This window comes from Paramacrobiotus metropolitanus, unplaced genomic scaffold (genome assembly GCF_019649055.1).
Source record: "Paramacrobiotus metropolitanus isolate TYO unplaced genomic scaffold, Prichtersi_v1.0 Parri_scaffold0000021, whole genome shotgun sequence".
NCBI classification, from domain to species: Eukaryota; Metazoa; Tardigrada; class Eutardigrada; order Parachela; family Macrobiotidae; genus Paramacrobiotus; species Paramacrobiotus metropolitanus.
Genome location: NW_026570241.1, coordinates 662,564 through 684,028, shown reverse-complemented (window position 1 = coordinate 684,028; position 21,465 = coordinate 662,564). Strand labels below are relative to the sequence as shown.

The window sequence follows — 21,465 nt, the reverse complement described above, 5'->3', positions numbered from 1 at the left end:
GCTGGGACATGCATGTGTAAACTTCGGCAGATATACAGATCTGTAGCCGATTTGATTTATATCGATTATATTCTAGCATGGTCGCTTTTATTTCTTTTTTAAACTCTGCTTGCATTGATTGGTCCTTTATTTCCATTTAATTTCAATCCATTTGTAAGGATATCCGCTGCCATATACCGATGATACGGCAATGCATTGGCAGGATGGCTGATCCACTGTGGACATCTGGCCGCGCGCGATATGGCCAAATCGTATGCTATGTCTTTCCCAAATTAAATACGATATATTCGAAGCGTGTCCTTTTCTAAAAACTGACGCCAAAATGCCTGAGTTTTTGTCCAGGTTCGCTTTTAAGTATGACGCCGAACCGGGCACACATCACATGTATGCCACTGTGGCGGACATTTTCTCCGTCTGGCAAGCCATCGATTTCGAAGGGGATGTTTTTGGACCGGCCCGGCAGCAGTTTGGCGGTCAGGGATCGTTCGGGAATGGCGGAGGCATGCGGACTGCCAGTGCGCCGCTGTTCTGGAAATCGACTGAAGGAGACTGTCGAGGTTTGACCTTTAATTTACGTATTAGCTTTGGAAAATACAATACACGCGCAGTATGCATGCTGGTTGATTTTTTCCTGTCTTGTGTTATCGATACTAGAGAATTAAGTTTTTTCCGCATTTTTAAAATTCAGGAATACCGGTACGTATTTCACAGTATTCGTAAACGAAATCAAAGTGGATAGGGTCTTACCCTAAGGTGGACCACCTTGGCGAAATCATCGTCTTACGATTGTTTCAGATTGCCCGTCTGAGCACGCTGTTGACGCACAACCACGCACTGGGTTACAACGGAGCAATTCTACAAGCATTGGCTGTTCATCTAGCCCTTCGGCCCGACTCTCCAGATGGAGGAACCCTACTGGATGCCGTCATCGGCTTTGCACGTGACCGCCTAGAAAACGAGTTCGCAGACGTTTTCAGGTTTTCACGTTATAGGTACGCTTCGTTGCTGTCGTTTAATTACGTGCTTGCATGTTGGCAGCGAGGTGAAAAAACCATACACGGAGCGGCTGCTCACCGCCAAAGCGTTGCTGCATGACCCTCATGTCACGCAAAAAGAGGTGATAGAGAAAATGGAGCACTCCGTTAATATGGAGGCACTGGACGCCATACGATCTGTACCCGGCATCGAAGTCAGGGAATGTTGTCCCCGATTGATATTTATTATAGTTTTTAGATGTATATTGTTTTTTCAGACTGATAACCCTTTCGCACGAGCGATTTTATACGCGATTTCGATGGGCGGCGATTCGGATACGATCGCCACGATGGCTGGGGCCATTTTCGGGGCAAGGCTGGGCGTCCAGAGCATCCAATGGAAGCACCTATGCGAAGCGCCCAAGAAACTGTACAGCTGGCTGACCGCCTGTACGCGTGTGCGTAAGGAATAAGAGATCTGGATTTCCTAGGGGACTTTCTTGTCCGTGATGTTTCTCGAAACTGTAACATGTAGAAACTATCAGAATTTTATTGTCTCGTGTGTTTTTGAAATACGCTCCATCGTATGCTGCGTAAAAACAGTCTGTAATGCGCAATAGTCTGTAATGCACATTACACAGAGGAGATATTTGCCAATGTCAGATAGAATTTTATGCCTGTTTCCCTTATTATTTACTTACTAGCTTCCGTCTGCTGTGCGCTCAATGGTATTAAAATCTATTTTTGTTGTGATATCGTAGTACAGTGGCTGTCAATCCACTATGTACATGGCTGTGTTAAGTCTACGTAACTGACCGACAGAACGAAGAATTTAGCACTACTGAGAAATTAAGTTTTTTGGGCCTTTAATTTATGGCATAAAAATATTGCTCTTTGGATTACATTTTGTATCTCGAAAGTTAAAACCATGTATGAAAACATTTACTACCGTCCAGTGCGCGGGTTCTCTGACAACCCTATTTCTTCCAGACCTTCCGGGAAGGGTGATTCATGGTACCTATATTGCAAGGGTTTGGAGCCATAGCATCGGTAATCCTCAAGTATGTATTTTTTATTGTTTCGTCAGCTTAATAAATTAAATTTACACAGTAATTACTTATTACTGTTTGTGCTACGCGAATCGTGATACGTCTGCACGGTATTACGTATCGCGCCTAACACACTTCGAAGGCCGTGCTGACGTTTCGAATGACGTTGTTGGTTTTCAACCAGCAACATTTGCGCAGATGCAAGCCGTAGGTTATTAACAAAATTTCTAACTTATGATTTATTCATGTTCACTGCTTTCACAGTCGATAAAACTTAGCCAGAAACACATTTACCCGCTATTGTCCTCACCGTATTGAGATCTATTACGAGGTGTCCTATGTCTTTTTTAGCATGGCTGTCTGCAAGAGGAATCTGCCGTCGATCGTGCTGCGAGCTCTGGTTCTCACGATAGCGAGTGAGTGGTGGGAAAGGGCGTGGAGTGCCCCCGTGGCTCCTCTGGATCCCGCGCTAATGGCCAGCAGCGCCGCCATGAACCGTATCGTCATCTTTCCCCGAAAGGTCGACAATGTTTTGACGTGCGACAAGAATCTGCTGCGGGAGATTGAACAGTATTGTGTGGTTCACTTCGATATTGATATGAGCATGTACCGTAACAAGGAGTACGAGAGCCTCGTCAATCGCTTCCAACAGCGAAACGCCTTCAATGATCGCCAGAAACGATCCAGCAACGGCACCGCCGCCAGTATGTTGACAAATTTAATTGCAAAAATAAATATTAAATATGTTGCTAGCATTGATCAGGATAATACGATTTCCCGAATTATATTAATTTTGACTGTCACTTTGCTACTGACATAACACCTCCAAAGGGCACAGCTTCACAACGCAGTTTTTTGTTATTATTCCTTTAAATCTGGCTTATCTTATTTTGAATTGTGATTTTAGAATTCTATATTGAAAAATAAATGATTTGGCTAACGAATTGGACAGGAGGCTCCTATGTGAAATAAACAGAATGTAGTACAATGGCTTTATGCAGGATAATGTAGGAAGTTACCGCCCCTGCAAAGGCATCGTCTAAATTAGTGCAAGTTGTTCCGTGTGTACTCCGTATTATTTTTTTCGATTTCAGATACTCAAACACAAACGCGTGCATTATAAATTTGCTGCGCTTTCTCTTTTTTTATTTTGCTTTTTTTCAGTTTGCTCCCATATAATTCGATAATTATTTTTGTCTTTTGATTTTAACTTTAATAAAGCACATGTTGTAAAAGGATAACTGCTGTAAGCTTATTTTCGTACAAGTGAATAAAATTATGATATTATGCGTTATGATTAATTTGTTCTTTAGGTCCATTTGCACGAAGCATTGCGCAACCGCAAGCTCGACAGAAGCAACGAATATTGGTGAAATGTTGCCAAGTTGGATGCACTCATCTCGAGGTGAAACATATTTAAATAAAGTCGATAAGCACATTTTGTAGTTTTTCATTTGGTTGCATATTTGGTCATTTTGATGCTTTTAGATGAGCAAAATTTGCCATTAATCCAAAAGTCCCAGCTGACGTAAAATTTGAAACCGATGCCTTTACTCGATTATCCATTATGTCCATTCAGTTGCTAACTTGTGTTGACTGAAAATTTAAGTATTATTGTTGCGGCAATGTTGTCTTTGTTTCTCTTCTTACGCTTGCAGTGTATATGCATTCACTACATTAATTTAATAAAATCTGATTATCACGATTACAGAAATCTTTACGTTTATTTTTGATATCTGCCACGCATTCTACGCATTTTCTGAATCGATGACAATTGACAATCACAAACACATTGCCACAAAAATCTCATCCCGGCCCGACCAAAACTACGGTAAAGGTCATACCATAGTGAAATACGCTACTTGATTTCTCTCTGCGCATAATCACTTTTAGTTCTTATTATTACCGCGGGATGAAATTTGCACATTACAAGTAAATCTTGCACGGTGTACGTTAATTAGCGAAGCACCGGCTATGAAGTGTTTTGATTGGCGATAAGTCTAACCTTGGAAAATACGGCGCCGGACGGTCAGTTCTGAGCTGAGGTGCAATCTAATTAACCCAGAAATCGTTATCTGCAAGGATGAACAGCAACTTCAAAACGGCTGTGCGGGAACGACTCAACAAGGCAAAGTGCATAATTACATATCAGCATCTTCTTGGACAATGATGTCTCCATCGTCGATGTAAAATGACTAAGAGCAGGCAGTGGGCAGCGCTGGACAAAAGCAAAAGCACCAAAGGAACGCTTCCTTTGCACCATGACAAAACCAGCTAGACGGACAAGAGCACGCATTCCGCTGCATATAAAGAGGTCTGTCCATGCCCGAAATCACTTTCACTTTCGACATTTGAAATTACGGAATGCAATCTGCGATTTGTTTTGCTGCCGTAGAACATCGACATTTACCGCAACAACTGGGCGAATTCGACTGCAGTTCTAGTAATATAAAGTAGTTTATAACAGTCTGCTAAACATAAACATATCAAAAATGAAGAGCTTTTTTTCAACATCAGTTTCTATAATTTCCTTACTTCCTTTACTGCTGTTCTCCAGAGGTAAGAATGGGCACTTTTATGATAAATATGTGCTGTTAATCAGCAGTAAATTGTGCATTTAAATAATTTATATTAATAACTGCACCGCCATTAGTAATCGTAGTAATTTTTATTGTTGAGAAAATAAAATTTGGCGCAATACGCTATGTATAAGAATTTGCTAATTATAAATAATCTGTCAATAATTGTTTCAAGAATAATATTTTGGGTGAGAACCTTGGATTTTGTGTGGTATCACAATGCAACTGTTGTTTGGGTTTACTCCAGAATACTTTAAGCGTAAAACTGAACGGTTCGATAATCGTATTAGTTTTTAGTTTTTCCAAAAGTAAGAAGCTTATTATGTATAAATTACGTACAATATATTACTTGCATTCGTGTTGCATTTTCTTAATAAAATTTTATTGAAAATACGAGTTTATACAAAGTACTCCTACACATACGTACGTATACGATGTTGCCAATATAATCGCGGGTTAATTATGCGCTTAAATAGGAACTTCCGCTGGCCGCGTAATAGTGGCAGCGCCATCGAACAACACCGGCATTCCGGTGGCGGTCGGCACCCCGGTGCTGGCGCCCAGCGGCCACTTCGACGTGGACCCGTCGACCACCACCACCGGCAACACCCGCATTACCACCACGGTACCCACGACCACCATCTCCCCACACACCGTCAGCACTTCCTTTCCCCACAAGGCCACCCAGCCGAAGACGGACAAAACCGGTAAATCCACCGGCTTCGTCACGGCGGCGCCGGCCATTATCAAGGCACGCGGGACAAAGGTCACCGGCACCTCATCGCCATCGGATGCCGGTCTGAAGCGTAACCGCCGGTGGTTCGGCGGTTTGGGTTATGGGTTGCCGTACGGAGGATTCGGCTACGGGGGACTGGGCTACGGCGGATTAGGGTTCGGCGGTCTGGGATTCGGTGGACTGGGTCTCGGCGGTCTGGGTTTCGGAGGACTGGGCTACGGCGGCCTCGGGTTCGGCGGGTTGGGATTCGGCGGCGGGCTGGGATTGGGCGGTGGGATAGTGGATAGCGTCAGTGTAACGGATATGATTATTTAAATCTATCTGGTGTTGTGTTCATTATGCTAATCACTGCGGCTGTGCATGATGTCTACTCGTAGAAAATATATAATGGCTAAGTGACCTTTGGTAAATGCCCCTCTTTAATGCAGACTGATTTCGCATGAAAAAATCTAATAAGAAACCCGTATTGCCGTCTGTACTAATATGGTAATAAAAAGTAGCAAAGCTTAAACATTTTCTGGAACGGAAAATGGTTTTATTAGCTATAAATTCTGAAGCAGTTAGATTTTCATATTAATCGTATAACCGCTTTAATGCTGATAAGTAATTACAATAACAGAGTGTTTGTAAAATGAAAACTCACAAATTCATGATCGTCTGCGCAGCGCAGTCGAAGTGAAGCGTCGCATGCAGTATGTAAAGCATAAAGCTCCCGCTCCGCTTAAGTGGGTACAGTCGGTACCGATATTTACAGTTAAGTCGATTGAATAGAAGCTGTAAATGTTTTGTTTTTAAAACTGCATGGCAAAGAAAGCCACCAAAATAAGACAATTATTTTTAACAATATTAATGAGATAACAGCCATTAAAATTTTCTTCTTGGACTTTAAAATCGCGAGTGTTATTAATTTGCAATGTTTTCAATATGAATATGTTTGGCTAGCTTGATATTATCAAATGTCTAAAGAAAGGAAGACAACAATTATGGAATTTACCGCAGCCAGCTGCATCGTGGAAAATTAAACTAATTACATTTTTCTAATTATTCAAACAATATCACTTGACCTCATTCCGAAGCATTGTCAATAATTTGTTCTTATCAGAAGTAATTAATTCTGCAGACAATTACTTCTCAGTTCCTAATTCTGCCGATTGGTTTAGGCCGGACACAGGCACGAATTTCGTAATAATAGGTATTGAACTAGAAACTCTTATGCAGTATAATTTCCACCAGTCAACTGTAAATCAGGTTTGCACTTTGTCGTAATTTCACCACGTATATATATGTGCAGATACCATACATAACTCACAATCAGTAACCGAGCAGTGTTATTAGAATATGCGGCATGCAGATGCAAATTTTAATACAAACTTCTGCGAAGTAGTCGTGAGAAAGAATAACAATGAACTTAATGCAGACATCACTGCGTTTTACAAACGCACCCCCTTCTAATAACATTCGCAAGGCATTTATCGCAGAATTAAGTACAAGTTATAACGGATTCAGAATCTGTACGGGTATAACAAATGACTAATACTACGATTTGTTTGGAATATACCAGAACTTTCGTTCTGAATAATCAGATACAACCGGTTTGTTAAGACGTATATGTTTTTGTTGCAGCAGACTAAACAGAGCGCATACTATTAATTTTATAATACGAGTTGCTTACTGTTGCTCACTTCAAACTGCGGCAACGGTAATGCGCGCATTGCTCCCGTAGAGCTCCTCCACAGTTGAGAAATCACAGCAATGACACATCTTTTTTTGGATCATCAACCAGCTATTTTTTTCCTGCTGTTTAATCAAAAACGTTTCAACAGTCGTATATTAATTATGTAAGCAGAGTTAACAATAATGCCGGTTTCCGGTTCAAATTCCGCCAATAGCGGGCTGTTCGGCATACCGGCAAATCTCTCGCCGGATCTGTTACATGCGATGGCGTCTATGGAAGAAGGCGACGAAATCGGTACCAGTAATTAACGTCAGCGTGAATTTTTGGATCGTACTTACTGTTTGATCTTTGTTGCTTGTATAGTGTTGGCGGACTCATTCTTCCCTGTTTCTTCCGTATGTACACAATACGGACCGAAGGCGATTTCCGCTAGCACTTCCGGTATTCCGGATTTACTCGCATCGATTCTCAAGTTGTTCCCAATTAGAAATCATCCCAGTACACTGGAAGCTTTGCAATCTGGACGCTGGATCAGGTTGAAAGTTGTGAATTAAGCTGAGTACAATGCGTGTTAATATTGTAGTGCCATGTCAATCATATGCTTGTTACTGTAATTTTGGCTTTCTCAGGTCATCGCCAGTATACATGATGTACAGTTTCGAGAACGACAGTAAACCGCACTTGTCCAATATGATCTGGCGACAATATCAGACCGTCTTGGACGGTTTCGGCATTTCGGGAGAGTCAGTTACGAAGATCTGCCGGGAAGATTTCCTCGGGAAGGCTCGAACAGCGTACGCTGTGGTCACGACGAAGGATACATTTTACGGATGTCTGATATTAAAGAAAGGGCGATTGCACTCTGCACGCGATGTGCCGCATACGCATTCTTCAGCTGTTGTGTCGTTCTAGGTGAACTCGCATTCGGTGATTGATTTATGTATTTAATTGCGGCAGCTCTTTCCAAACAACTTTATTTTAAATTTCAGCCAATTTTTTATAATTTAACAAGTTACCAGCTGATTAAAAGTTATTACGTAAAAGAAATCGAATTATTTACTGTGGAATGTCATAAAAATGCCGAAAAGCACTCGGGAGTGTGCGAAAGTTTAATTCATGTACATGTTTTTGATATAATGTACCGGGTCGCTTTCCTTAAAAAAATAATAAAAACCTGTTTCTAAGAATCCAGTTTACAAAATGTTGAGTCAACGATGATATAGTTCCAGTGAAAATTTCGAGGCGCGTGACAACTGCGAAAATTTCGAAGCATCGTGATGTGCAAAACGGAAAAGATTATTAAACAACTCCTTCTGTTATTGTCGACAATGCGCAGTTGCATCCGATTGCCCTTTCTCGGCAGGGTTTGGAATTGCCGAGGTTCGTTACTGTGCACCAGAACCGTTCTGTGCATTTATGCCGGCAACTCCAATCTACAAGATTTTATATGTGAACATTAAAAATTGTGGCTTCAACAAAATTTTAAAGCTGAAATACGGTTAAGCATTCGTTATTTCCGAACAAAATCGTACTTACCAATTGAATGAAGGCCTTTCAAGAAATCTCCCAGCAGGTTTTCTTGGCCGTTGGCTGGTGGCTGAGCTTGTCGTACCGGGACTGCACATTAAGATACTACTTAAGTTTGTATAATAACGAATGACTACGTTATTTGCACAATGGAGTCACAGTTACCGATAGTACTAGTAACAGCTGGCGGTACCGATGTTACAGCAGGCTGTTTTGTATAACGATTGGTTTGCGGGATCACAACAGTTGCTTTTGGTGTGCTTCGAGACTGCTTTTGTACTCTACCAGTAGAGGTTGCCTGCGTGGTGCGGTTTCCGATATTTGCGATTTCTTCGCAAGACATTGGTGCTTTCAGAGTCACTTTTTCGAAGTTCTCATCAATACATCCATATGCCATTTGCAGTTTAGTGACATCCATAGTGCTTAGCCATTTACGCTGTCCCATTCTCACGGGCGAGCGAATCTTCGGAATGATCGCCGGTTTGTCGCGGCTCTTGGCGAAATCCCATGCTGCATAATGTAGAATGGATTCGTAGTCGTACTGCAGTCCATGCGTGGGCATATGGGGCAGAACTGCGTAATTGGCATCGTACATGTCTGCTTTGATGTTTTCTGGAAATACTTGAACGAACTCATCGCGGTCCGGGCGGTTTTGTTCGTGGTAGAAACCCAGCGCGTGTAACAGTTCGTGCAATATTATACCATCCTTGATGCATTCGCTTCCCAGCCGAATTTCGGTGACTCGTCCGGGAAATCGGCCGACGTGTGCCATGCAACTAATTGTATAATTGTACGCAGATGAAAATGTAACCATTGTGATCTAGCAAAACTATTCTGTTATTATGCAGACCCTCGTCCAGCGGGAATTATCGAGATGTATTCCTCTTCGTTGGTCCGTGATTTAAAGGTCAAACAGTTGTCGGTACGTCGCTCAATCGTCCGCAAAACGTTCAGGATGCGTTGTCGAGAGGGGTTGTCTGGAAAATAATGGCTTATGAAATTCTGTGTATTTACATAGACGATTCCTCATTCGACGTGTTAACAATCTAGAGTAGATGGTGGCTATACAGCCTCGCCAAAGTACAGTATAAGTTAAATTTTCGGCACTATCTATCTGTATCTTGTTGCGACCAGCAACTTCATATACATTTCCGAAAATAGAAAGCCCAGAAGTGGATATTTTAATATGTTTTTTCGTTTGACAGTTTCAGTGTAATCTACCTGTATTTGTAACGCACTGTGCCTATTTAGGCGTATTTTGCCAATATCGCGTTGATAACTTTTAGTACTGTAGCTTTCAGTATTTAGTTGTCAATTTAAATAAATAAAACGACTGACAGTCTTTAAAACGACTGATCACAAGAGTGTCAGTCGGAGGAGTTTACCAAGCGACGGGTGAAGAGAGTAGGGTATACATTGTCCGTTATTCGGCCAGTACTTGTCGTTTGATATGTCCGGAGTACTTTGGGAATCCTCGTGCTGCAGCACCATGTACGGCTTTTGTCCCTCCCAATTCAGAATATCGCCCGTGGTGAGCGATTCTTCGGATTGGTTCAAGGATGCATGGATTCTGCTTCTCCAGTCTGCATGGAAAAATGATTTTTTCGGCATACAAATTGGCAAGCTGCATATACAACTGCCAAAATCAGAAGGTACCTATATACAAAGGGGATACCAAAAGTTTTTTTCCCTATTTTTTATCTTCCCCCACAAACTCACTGTACTCTTTCCACCCATATTTTTACTGATGTCATTCATTAACTAATTATTGAAAATTGTAATCTAGGTTTTGCTCAATCCGGCTGGGGAATTCGCCACAAAGACTGTTGGCGGCTTCTGGCAGCCTAATTTCTGGTCTTCCCGCAGCATTGTACTGTTATTAAAATTCTCCTCGTTTATTCTCCGAGCAGCACAAAACGCTTTTATGTTCAGAACTCTTCGCTCTTGCAATGTAAATCAAGAACGAAAAAAGGCAGCCCCTACTAGTTTTAAAAAAGAATTAAAACTGTTAGTGACCAGTTGTCAAAAAACGAAACCTGTCGGTCTCCACAGGGCAAAAATATGGAAAATCTAGAAAAAAAATTTGCGGTTAACCAACTGGCAATAAATTTGATCATGGCTAGTATGCGCTGGAGTGGGTCAAGGGTAAAGTTTTTGTTGAGGAAACGGCTCCGAAGTTCGGAATAGCAGAAAAGAGGAAAACCAAAAAAAATTGATGGCTTTTAGAAATAAAATTATTATGCTAATGTGTGAAAGTTTAGAAACGTTTCGTCATCATGATAACAGCTAAGGCATGGTAAGCTTGTAGTATTAGAAATTACAGATAAAAAGGTTGAGAGGAAGAGAAGTGGCAATAAAACAACTGAATTTTGGGAAAGGGAGTGGTTAGGCTGCCCAAAGCATCACCGGCTAAATATTTTTTCGTCTGGTTCGTTCTTCTTCGACAGTTAGAATTATTTTTTTCTTCGATAGGTAAGAGATTAGGTTACGCGCAACAAAAAATATATCGCTGATGAATCACATCAACTGGAAACCTGGCAAAATAGGGAAAAAAACTTTTGGTATCCCCTTTGTATAAAAGTGCCTCTTACAGTTGTTAGCTAAGGTCATAAGCATTTTTGGGGTAGAAGAATAATGTATTTAAAAATTAGCAGATTTATAGGCAAACCTGGTGGTAACTCTGCACTCTCAGCGAGTTGCAAGTGGATAAACCAATGCACAACACAACAAACAACCGGTAACGTATTTATTAACATTGTTATAATTTTGTAATAAAATTAGCTTGCCCTGATGGTTTATGTAATGGCATGGTAACTTGTAGAAAATCGACAGGTTCGACAAGAAAAGAGTCTTCGACTGGTACTACAAAGTGCTGAATCACAGCAAATAAAAGGTAATGCAGTAAATGTACTATTACGGCGAAAAGTTAAAAAAGCCTGACTTGTAGGCGTCCATTTGATCACAGGAAGCGATTATCACTAATCGACATACTTCCACACATCTGATAATGCTCAGCATACAAGCTATACAAACACTGCATCCCCGCAAAGTTAATAAGAATTATTATAACACGTTTCGCCAGATTCTGAAGAACAGCACTCGTACCATGACTGCAAACAAAACGAACTGGGAAAGCTTCAATGCTCCCAATCCGTACACCATGGTGGAATGCGAGAAATCCCGCAAAGAGCATCAAAAATAGCAATAATTATTGGGCGCAGTAACAGCCGACAATGGGTACACAGACTCGACTACCGAATACCCTGCCATCCTCTCTTGTTGCTGCGGGTAACCTATAACTCTTTCAAACTTTTCCTGTCTAGTCTTTTAGTTTTCTTAGGTTTCTTATTTTCATGTTTCTTAGGTTTCTTAGGTTTTAGAAAATCTCATCCTAAATTAAACCGTTCTTGTATCACGGGTTTGTTTGCACCACCCCGCAAAGCATCCGGGGGCATGTGATAAAGGGTTATAGCGCATTCAGTGGGTAAGTGCCATACTTTCGTCGTGATCGCCGCTGGAGACCGGTAATTATGTCTGCGGTGCGATTTCTGGTTTTTCGTGCATTTGCGCAAGCGGCTCCATGCAAGATCCGTACTGAAATGAAACGAAATATTAATCAATACTGAAATAAAAATAAAATAGTTAGGGTAGGTGAAATGTGAAAATTAACGTTTATGGTCATTATGACCGATAGCATGCCGTCATCGAATCTGGCCTTATTTGTATAGCCAAAAGTTAATTAACAAAACTAAATGCAAAAACCGTTAAGTTTTCGGTATTTTGATGCAGCAGAGTATAACCAGAACCACCTTTCTGGTTGCGAGGTAAACTGGGCAATCTGTTTTAACAATTTTCAAAGGAATATCCCGGGCATCCGGATGGAAACGACGGATGCCTGGGATGTTTCATTGAAAAGAGCCCTTTGTCGACGCTTGTTGAATACACAGTCTGCGAAAAAATACAACTATGTGGTAATAATACTCACAATAAAGAACGATTCTGTATTGGATAAAAACAGCTATGTACTACTTCGCGGTCGAATTATCGATAAAGTTCCAACAGAAGCCAGATACAACGACAAAAGCCGCGAGCCCGATTTCGGAAATTGACCTCAGCGGACTATGTGGCCTTTATCGATAAGGGTCACATATTCGCATTCCGGTCTTTTACCTGTCCGTCTTTTCCACGTGATGCTCCGCGTTGACCGGGGTATCCTTGTATTTTCGAGCTTAGGTCTTCCTCCGACGGAGGGCCGCCGTCGAATGGTAAAGAGGACGTTCTGGTAAGAAGTCCACGTAGTCGTATCACTACAGTCTTACCAGAAAGTCCACTTTACCACGGCACTCGACAACACCCGCGTACTACTCGAGAAGACATCGGGCCAGCCGAACGCTCTCGCGATAATGATGGCAGACACGGTAATGGAAAAAGATGAAGATCACCATTTCCATTTATGGAAATGAAGATCTTTATCTTTTTCATTGATTCAGGTGTGCCACCGCATCGCGCAAGTACCCATGTGAGGGCCGCCGCCGGTATCGACCGCTGCAAAAGCAAACTGGTAAACTGGGACCTTCATTCCTGCTATGGTAAAGGTCACAAACTGACGATCAAAGCTGTAAGTAATATCACCTGCGCGATGCGGTGGCATAACTGACATGAGCGCACAGCGGTTTTATCAAAGTCTCGGCAACGGCAGACTAAAGACTCAAGCTGTGTTAGAGGATGTTGAGAACACGAGTTTACAATAATTAATGCCGTATGTCCCTGGCTTCTCTGCAAACATACAGGGCGCACCCTCAATGCTGTGATTTGCACATGCGCACGAATCTGCTGTTTCTGTTTCGCTCGCAATTCAGACAGTCGATAATAAACAGGCGTTGGATTTTATGCATATAATTGCATAATCGCATACAAACCAGCCAGGAGAAAGAAGTTAATGTGGACGAGCAGTTCGTTTGCACTGTGCCTTATTATACGCAATGAGAATATCGCTCGCGAACATCACTTATACTGTGGGTTATTCGCTATTCTGTTCACTGGGTGTTTCTTATGACATTCTGTAGCGATATTAATTTCGCGCAAGGCAATCATTCTTTCATTAGATTATGTTCAGTGCCGGAATACCACAGAAATTAGTCCCTATGATGCAACCTTTTAGCTCATATTTTTGGTGGGTACGCAGCGGAAGTAGGATCCTTGTCCTGGTTATCGAGGCGATTGTGACACAACTCATGCAACCTGAATTCAAGACACAAAATGGCAACTGTCCAGAAGGTCTGCGGCTCAAAAATTTAGCATTAAAATTAACACAAAACGCGCAGGAGGAGCACATCGATTGCGCGTAACTATTGAATTGAATCGAATGTATTTTTTGATTAGCCAAGCCCGTAAACGGTCACTCTCACTGTCCCATACGTATCCTGTCCGTTGAAGAACATCACGTATCCTGTCCGTTGAAGAATATGCCTGATATTTTATTGGGTACATTTAGCTTATACACAACAGTTAACATCACAACGCAGTACACTCAATCAGCAGAAAACAGCCTCGGAGGTCTAAGAACAGAGAACAACTGATCTAAATTTGCTCCCGGTGGAGCTGTTCCTGAACGGAGGCCGCGTTCCCGCGCTGGATTTCTATGCTGATACGCTGGCGCAGGTATTCCGGTGCTCTTGCCTCGCCAGTTTCTTGCCGTACCCTTCTACCCACTTCCGTCAGCAGACGGGAAGCTTCCGGTCCGTTTGGTCCTAGTGTTTCAAAGCCCAGAGCGCTGAACAGGTAGTCCGGGGTGATGTTCTGGTACTTGGTTACCTTATCCTGTTCAGCCTTTGCCGCCGCTGCACCAGCTCGCTCGGATGTTGCCACGATATGCGATAATGCCACCGTACAGACGCAGGTGACATCCCACGTCAGCATTCTTCCTCTTTCCCACGGTGCTAACGTAACGCCATCCGGGCGTTGGCCATTCGTTCGACATAAGCCCACTGGTTCAAGCTCTGTTTCAATTCCGGCTGATGCGAATGCTCGTTTACAGACAGCATTCAAGCTGCTGTGTCTGGGCTTTCTGCCTCGACTTTTCTTGCAGCTGAGGCCATGGTAGCCTCGGGCGTCCACCCAGTCCCCGCAGATGCAACGGTGCGGAGTGACGATAGCAGCTCCAAGGCGTAGCCCAACAGCGATTCTCAGGGCAGAATCTGTCAGCATGTTTCCAAGTGATGCTGCCGGTAACGCCTCTAGCCAAGCCCCATTCTCTTTTGTTCTCACGCCGCGCAGCCGAGCTTGACTGGATAGGTCATCCTGGGCTTCAACCCGCAACATTTCCACAGCTTCCGCGATTAGAGGTTCATCCCACACTTTCTGTAGGTTGCGAATATTGACATCCGGCGCATCCCTTTTTGTAATTCCCTGCCATTGCTCTACTGCCGCGCTGCAGTACTCATCAGGGTGAAAGTCCGCAGTCTCGGATGCCAGCGTCGCGATTGAGTAAGCCGAGGCCAAAAAGGCCGGAAGGGCTAGCTTCTCAATGCTGCGAATTCCAAGACCGCCCTCGGAGATCGGCAGGGATGCCTGCGTCCACATTTGGTCCGTGATGGCAACGTTTAATCGTGCAAAGACTTTCCCGGATTACCGCGTCGAATGCTTGCAAAAGGCCGCTATGCATGTAGCATCGACCCGTACGTAGTTTATACGTCACCCTGACTGGTCCCATGCTGCATCTTAAGAGGTACAACGCCTGGTGTGCTGGTATCATTTGCAAGCGTTGCGTCATTTTTTCTGCAACCTCTGTCGCATTAACAATAGCTCCCGCCGTAGCATCGTCGTGTAGCGGTGCGCCCAGATAGTGTAGCTCGTGTAATTGGGGACACTGTAGATCAGGAAACACATCAAGGAATGCAGCTGTAACCTTTTCTTTGTCTTCTTCCGAACCTCCCAGAACGATTAGTTCGCATTTGCTGATGTTCAGCAGCAGTGCACAGTCCCGCAATGCATCCTTTAACGAACACAAATCATCAAAAACATCGTCCGGGTCGCCACCGAGTACATCATCATCAAGGAAACTGGATTTCAACTTAGACTTCAGATTCTTGTGTGGTTTTACCGTAGACAGGCAGTACAGTAGCGGGCCGAGCGGGTCTCCTTGCTGGATGCCCGCCCTGGAAAGGATTTGGTGGGATCCGTGCAACAACACTGATGGGGTTCCATAGCACTGCCACACGAAGTGGTAATACGCCGGCATATGTTCTTCCGCAGCTTTAAAATGCAATTTCGATCGAGGGAGTTAAATGCGTTTTTCACATCCAGCTTTAGAAAGACTTGTGGGGATTCCATTTGAAGAGCGTGCTCGATAAAATACCGTGCACCGTGGACTGCTGCTTCAACGCCGCCTTTGTCGCAAATCCTAACTGCACGGGCCGTAGCACGTCATTCAAGTGGGTACATCTGTATGACACGATGCGGCACACTATTCGCCGAAGACAAAATCCGACAGCTATAGGCCTGATGCCGCTGTCCTTTTTCTTGAAGGCAAAGAGGCTGGCACCATAGAAGACATCTGCAATTTCCTGGGAACTTTTCCTTTAGCATGATGTTCGCAACGGCAGCTAATAAATCAGCAAGCTTTTTGGATTGTTCGTTGTGCTTCATACCGATTAACTCTTTAAGGTATTGCGGCCTCATTCCATCGGGTCCTGCAGCAGAGCCGTTGGGGAAGGCACGAATGGCTTCGCATATCTCGGTAGGGGTAACTTCCGGGGGCAGTGGCGTTGCTGCACCCGGGGGCGGGCGGTTGATAGGCACGTTGGGTGGGTGTTTTTCCAACAGTGCTGCGAATGTCTGCTCTGTGGGAGGCATCACGGATTCTTCGCTGATCAGCTGCTTGACAGCGCCTGATACGTCTCCGTCCTGTAGCTTGCGGCTTACCAGTTTTCGTGTCCGGGATGGATCTTCGCGGGAGGTAGGCTGGGGCGGGTGGCGAGCCGGAGCTCCACAGTTCTGTTCTGGGGTGGTGGCGTTCAGCAGGTTGCGACGCACAATATTGGGAAAGGATAAAGGGGATCTTTCCCCTTTGGCTGCTTTTGGCTGCCTGAGCGCTGCATAGCTGAAGGTGAGGAGATCCGTCCAGGCCGAAACAGAGTTTTCACTGGATACCTTCTCCAGTACCTTAATCAGTGCATCTGCCACGATTGCACGGGTGCTCTTCGGTATGTGGTCAGGTAGGTGGACTGTTTTGCGCAGATCTGCAAGGCGGGATGCTAGATCGCGCTTAGGGGCTGAAACGGTGACGACAGGTGCCGATGATTGTGTTGGTTCCAAGCGTTGTTGACGTGCTTGGGCTTTTTTGCAGTACTGGGGCTGGTTCTCGAGGTGTTTTGTCAGATAATGTTCCGAGGTTAGAACAGTCCGACACTTTGGGCACTGCAGATTGTTAGGCATCGTCTTCCCTTTAAAAAAGAATATGCTAGGCTAGTCAAGTCACCACAACTCGTTAAACACCAGTAATACGTACGCTAGAGAAGCAACACGTCACAGAAATACACATACTTACTTATTTGTAAATTCAGGACTGGGTTCGAATAATGCAGTGCTTGTTTGTGCAGTATGCATTATGAATTAGATTTTTTAATAAATACACATAAGTGACATTAATTCACATAACGTAATACTTACAGATCGTGTGTATAACTTTTTCGTCCTACATTTTACGCTTCCGCTGACACTGCACGGTCTGTACCGAGACGTTTTACTTCCCTTTTACACCTGAAATACCTTCAGGCAGCTTCGTCTTCTTGTTGACATGACCACCCGTGTTCTCCTTTCGTGATATTTTGAAACGTTAAAGCTATCCCCTATTTCAATCAGGTATCCGTGCGCATATTTAAATACTTCTACTCCGAAAGCATTTCGGTCGTACGCTGCGCAATATGTTCAATACGCAAGGGCTGTGTGCAAGACAGATACTTTTCAAACACATACCAGATCTTTGCGCCATTGACATGATGTAGAGTGAAAGCGGTGCAAGAAAATCGGTAAATTATGTGTCGCACTTCCGAAGCCGGAAAAGTTCACCGAACACTGAACAGCTGCACCACTGTTCCACACCAGACGGTCATCAGAGTTTATCAAACTGAATTCGCTTAAATAATCATCAGCCAGAGTGCTAAGCTAGAAAACGTGACAAGTTTCAGTTTTACCAGAAACTCCGTAAAGAGAAAGAGCAAGTAACGGATCTGAGTTTACCTGTAGTGTACTCTGTATGTAGCAGTGTGTTCCTAACGATCACTAGGCAAACAGAAATAAAAGAGTTTATCGGTCTGAATTTTTAAAATTAGTGCAAAACCAATTACAATACACAGCAGTGAATGATGCTGTTCACAAACACCGTATCAATTTTTGAAAGGATTGCATTACGACCAAATATTTGTGCGTTGAAAATATAGGGGGAAATCGATTGCATATTATACACCTTCCCTGTACTGCTCCAGTCATCCGTATGGCTTGCCACGTTATGGCTGAACAGGGTTTTTCAAGGCGCTGCATTTATACCTGCACATTTACGCAGGTACATGTGAATACCATGTGAGACGTAGTGATAATCAAAGTGCTGCAGTCATTGCAGTGACAGTAGAATTTGCATTTTGTTGTGCATCGCGCAAGCAGAATCGTGGAAGTGTGCACAAATCTAGTTCAGAACAGCATATTTTACCACGTAGAATGATTCCCTTAATTTATTCTTCACTTTGCAACCGAAGTTGCGCAGAAGCGTCTTTTTCGCCCAAAAATCGAAAATCAAAAGGATGGACGATTTCGAAAACTCTCAAAATGCAAGCCAAATCACGGTGCCACACCGGGCGGTGCCACCTGCGTCACGCACCGGAAGTTCTTTAAATTCGTTTTTCTGTAACGCTTAGCTTTGAGGTCTTTATGAAATCTTCATGTAAAAAAAACAGGAAAAAGATTTCCCACGAATACAAGGCAGTTTGAAGGTAATCACTCATACTCATACCGAGATACGCTTGATAAAGCGATTTTGTAGCAATCAATGTCCAGGTATAAATGTAGCGCTTTTAAAAACCCCTGTTCACCCCTGACGTGAAAATCCATACGGATGACTGGAGCAGTACAGGGAAGGTGTATAATATGCAATCGATTTCCCCCTATATGTATTGCAGTTTTAGTAGCAAAAACCGCATCCTTACGCAGTGTGTTTTGGGCTGAGTGTACCGTTTGTGTTTGCAATCGAAATCACCCATCCTTGAAACGTTACAACGTTACTTGTTTTACGCATACAGAGTACCACCTGGTTTCGGATGTTTAAAGCGAACCAGAAATTAGTTTCGTTTCTTCTGCTTGTGAAATAGCTGGCAGTACGTACAATGCGCGGTTGCTCCATCAAGGCGCCTTGTTTGCAAGAGTTTCCTGAAACTTTTTGAGCTAATTTACTTTTTCCATGGTTTCAAATTACTCTTTAGGGCATGCAAGCTGTATTAAACTCCACTTATTATTATTACCTCTGTTTCCTCTTACAATTATCGATGGCTGTACCTTATTTTTGAATAATTAAAGAACTGTATTTGCTGAGCGAAGCTGGCTTTGTACTCGTACATATTGCGACATATTGGAGCTTAAATCAAGGAAAAAAACAAAGGATGTGTACGATGTACAGTAGTGTCTGCATGGACTACATAAAGTATGTCTGATTAACGCACATTCCAAACATCAGCCGACAGTACTTCAAATCTGTCCTCGTTCGATTTCCATTTCTGTATTCTTGATTCCAGTCTATGTGTCAGATCAGTGCAAGAATATGGTACGTGAATTCGCTGCCTGCACAAAAATAACCTTAAGCATTAACAGTGAGGTAGATTTCTTGCATCACCCATTCTTGGAAAAGATCGTCGATTTTAAACCAACACTGGTAGCTGCCAGAATCACTCTTCCTTAGGTCAAAAATCATCAAAGTCGAAAGGCATCTACACTTGAAATTTCGGTCGTTTTCGGTCAGGAAGACTGATCGCGATCCCTGCCGGGATTCCACTGTCGTTCCGAACGCGCTAATTCCCGGGGCGCTTATGAGATACTCTTCGTTCCTCCACATAAACCGTTTTGCCAGATCCCCTTGTAATGCCCAGAATTTGACGAAACACCGAAGGTGAACATTTTCACCAACTTTTTTTGTCACATTTCGCATCGGAGGCTGAAATATTTCTAATGGTGTCAGTTGCGGGCTAACTAAATACGTATGAGTCACTACCCACTGATCGTCCCGAAACCTGACGCATTCGTATTTCCCGCTGTGCATATGGAAGAAGTTGTCTAGTTCCACGGTGAATGAATTCGTAACAGGATTTTGCCTAACTCTCGTTCTCCGTGTAAGCTTTTTAGTGTCACAATGAGTCGCACAATCGCAGCAAATAAAATCATTCTCCAAATTTTCACGCTTTCGCCGGCGTTTCGTGGTAAAGTTGTATAAAAATTGGCCATTGTACATGAACTGGGATGATGACGGCTGTGGATTCGGAGAAAGGTTGAAATTGCTTCCGTTACACCGAAAAATGACTGTGCTTCCTGTTGGAGCCCTGATGACGCTTCCGATTGACAATTTTCTTAGCAAAGCGTTTTCGTCTTGCGAAAGATGTAAACAGTAAATGCCGTTAGTCCCGGTGGAAATGGACTGATCCAGCAAGTTGATGACTATGCAAAATAAAACATGGCTTTTATCTTTCTTTGGTTTACAACTTTACATTAGCATGTTCAGTACTACAGTCTGTAAATTAATAATAAATTCATTTTCTGAATATTTTCACTTTTATTTAGTGCTGTAAAATTCGATTATCTGAGCAATTTGTTATTTTAAAAGGCAGTAATACGTATGAAGAATAAAAATATAATAATACCCAACAAAATGTGCAAACGATTCGAAATTTTATGATTAAAGATGCAGGAACCTACTTGTATTTCGGGCGTGCCTACGCTCACTCTGTACGGAGCACGCACAAGAAAACTGAAACGTTATACAGAGGCAAGGGGCCAGTAAACTCGATAAGATATAGTAAGACACCATTTTAAATACGAACGATATTGATATCGATAGTTAGATAATAATCGTATAAACTATTAACCAAAATAACTGAAATAATAATTGTAATGCACCATAATTCACGGTAACGATTACTACTCCAGTTAAATCTGGATTATGACCACGTGGCTGCATAGTCACTACGTGCAGCCAGACCCCCTCCGGGAGGATGATTGGAGGAGTACAGGGAAGGTGTGTTGAACAATATCGTAAACCCCTTCTTTTCACAGTATATCGGGAAACAGAAATCTTGCTTCTGGACAATGTGAATCGCCTCCTTTTTTCAGTAACAGCAGGCATGGTAAACGGATAGTGTGAGCCGATTAAAGAGCAGGCATTGATAGCACTAATCAGTGGTCAGTGGGGTGTCTAAGGACTAAGGGTTGCCGTTGGATAAAAATTATATCGTCGGTATTTTGCCATTTTGGCCACATGACACTCCGGCTGCCTGACTCTTCGGGTGCGCGCCGCGCGGCTGATTCGAAAATATTATGCATTACGTACACTTGCGCAGCAGATTCGAAAATGAGCTATCATTTGTACGAGTATAATGTGCCTGTATGCATTACCGTGCATGGATTTGATTATAGCAGGATTATAGGTTTTATAGCTAAATCGAACACCGTTTTGTGGTCATTTCTCAGGTTTTTCTTAAGTTTTGTTTTCTTACGTTTCCTTCTGTTTTTTTTTCTTATGTTTTGTAATGTTTCCTTATTTTTTCTTACTCTGGCGGCCGAAGTGTCGGGTGGCCAAAGTGACGGGCTGCCGAAGTGCCAGGAAGCCATCTCAGTCTTGAACGCGTGATGACTGAGGATGCACACTTTGCACAGTACCCTGAGATGTCGT

The 21,465-nt window shown here is 43.1% G+C and overlaps 6 protein-coding genes across 8 annotated transcripts; 4 read left to right on the top strand and 2 right to left on the bottom strand.

Annotated features, from left to right (window-relative positions):
* The first annotated feature begins 440 nt into the window (after window positions 1–440).
* On the top strand, window positions 441–1,447 carry LOC129586470 (ADP-ribosylhydrolase ARH3-like). Its single transcript, XM_055479732.1, has 4 exons — window positions 441–557; window positions 796–959; window positions 1,039–1,189; window positions 1,253–1,447. Exons 1-4 carry the CDS (start codon window positions 441–443, stop codon window positions 1,445–1,447), a joined length of 627 nt encoding a protein of 208 aa, XP_055335707.1.
* Window positions 1,448–1,649: 202 nt separating this feature from the next.
* On the top strand, window positions 1,650–3,722 carry LOC129586619 (uncharacterized). Of its 2 annotated transcripts, XM_055479946.1 has the most exons (5): window positions 1,650–1,702; window positions 1,965–2,035; window positions 2,375–2,727; window positions 3,337–3,428; window positions 3,512–3,722. In XM_055479946.1, exons 2-5 carry the CDS (start codon window positions 1,986–1,988, stop codon window positions 3,530–3,532), a joined length of 516 nt encoding a protein of 171 aa, XP_055335921.1. In that variant the 5' UTR covers window positions 1,650–1,702; window positions 1,965–1,985; the 3' UTR covers window positions 3,533–3,722. The 2 variants fall into 2 exon arrangements, with proteins under 2 accessions (XP_055335921.1, XP_055335922.1); XM_055479947.1 differs by lacking the exons at window positions 1,650–1,702; window positions 1,965–2,035 and adding an exon at window positions 2,092–2,230.
* A 755-nt stretch (window positions 3,723–4,477) lies between these two features.
* On the top strand, window positions 4,478–5,653 carry LOC129586469 (uncharacterized). Its single transcript, XM_055479731.1, has 2 exons — window positions 4,478–4,582; window positions 5,079–5,653. Exons 1-2 carry the CDS (start codon window positions 4,516–4,518, stop codon window positions 5,651–5,653), a joined length of 642 nt encoding a protein of 213 aa, XP_055335706.1. The 5' UTR covers window positions 4,478–4,515.
* A 1,438-nt stretch (window positions 5,654–7,091) lies between these two features.
* On the top strand, window positions 7,092–8,221 carry LOC129586581 (fucose mutarotase-like). The gene is made up of 3 exons (XM_055479897.1): window positions 7,092–7,307; window positions 7,377–7,548; window positions 7,643–8,221. The coding sequence occupies exons 1-3, from the start codon at window positions 7,196–7,198 to the stop codon at window positions 7,923–7,925; spliced, it is 567 nt and encodes a 188-aa protein (XP_055335872.1). The 5' UTR covers window positions 7,092–7,195; the 3' UTR covers window positions 7,926–8,221.
* On the bottom strand, window positions 7,939–12,123 carry LOC129586580 (low choriolytic enzyme-like). Of its 2 annotated transcripts, none has more exons than XM_055479896.1 (6): window positions 12,038–12,123; window positions 9,926–10,123; window positions 9,391–9,517; window positions 8,706–9,316; window positions 8,550–8,630; window positions 7,939–8,446 (listed from the first exon to the last, which is right to left on the bottom strand). In XM_055479896.1, exons 2-6 carry the CDS (start codon window positions 10,029–10,031, stop codon window positions 8,313–8,315), a joined length of 1,059 nt encoding a protein of 352 aa, XP_055335871.1. In that variant the 5' UTR covers window positions 10,032–10,123; window positions 12,038–12,123; the 3' UTR covers window positions 7,939–8,312. The 2 variants fall into 2 exon arrangements, with proteins under 2 accessions (XP_055335871.1, XP_055335870.1); XM_055479895.1 differs by lacking the exon at window positions 12,038–12,123 and adding an exon at window positions 11,209–11,600 and having other exon boundaries at window positions 7,942–8,446.
* Window positions 12,124–19,216: 7,093 nt separating this feature from the next.
* On the bottom strand, window positions 19,217–20,698 carry LOC129586624 (uncharacterized). Its single transcript, XM_055479953.1, has 2 exons — window positions 20,493–20,698; window positions 19,217–20,234 (listed from the first exon to the last, which is right to left on the bottom strand). The coding sequence occupies exons 1-2, from the start codon at window positions 20,602–20,604 to the stop codon at window positions 19,384–19,386; spliced, it is 963 nt and encodes a 320-aa protein (XP_055335928.1). The 5' UTR covers window positions 20,605–20,698; the 3' UTR covers window positions 19,217–19,383.
* Between the last annotated feature and the right edge of the window lie 767 nt (window positions 20,699–21,465).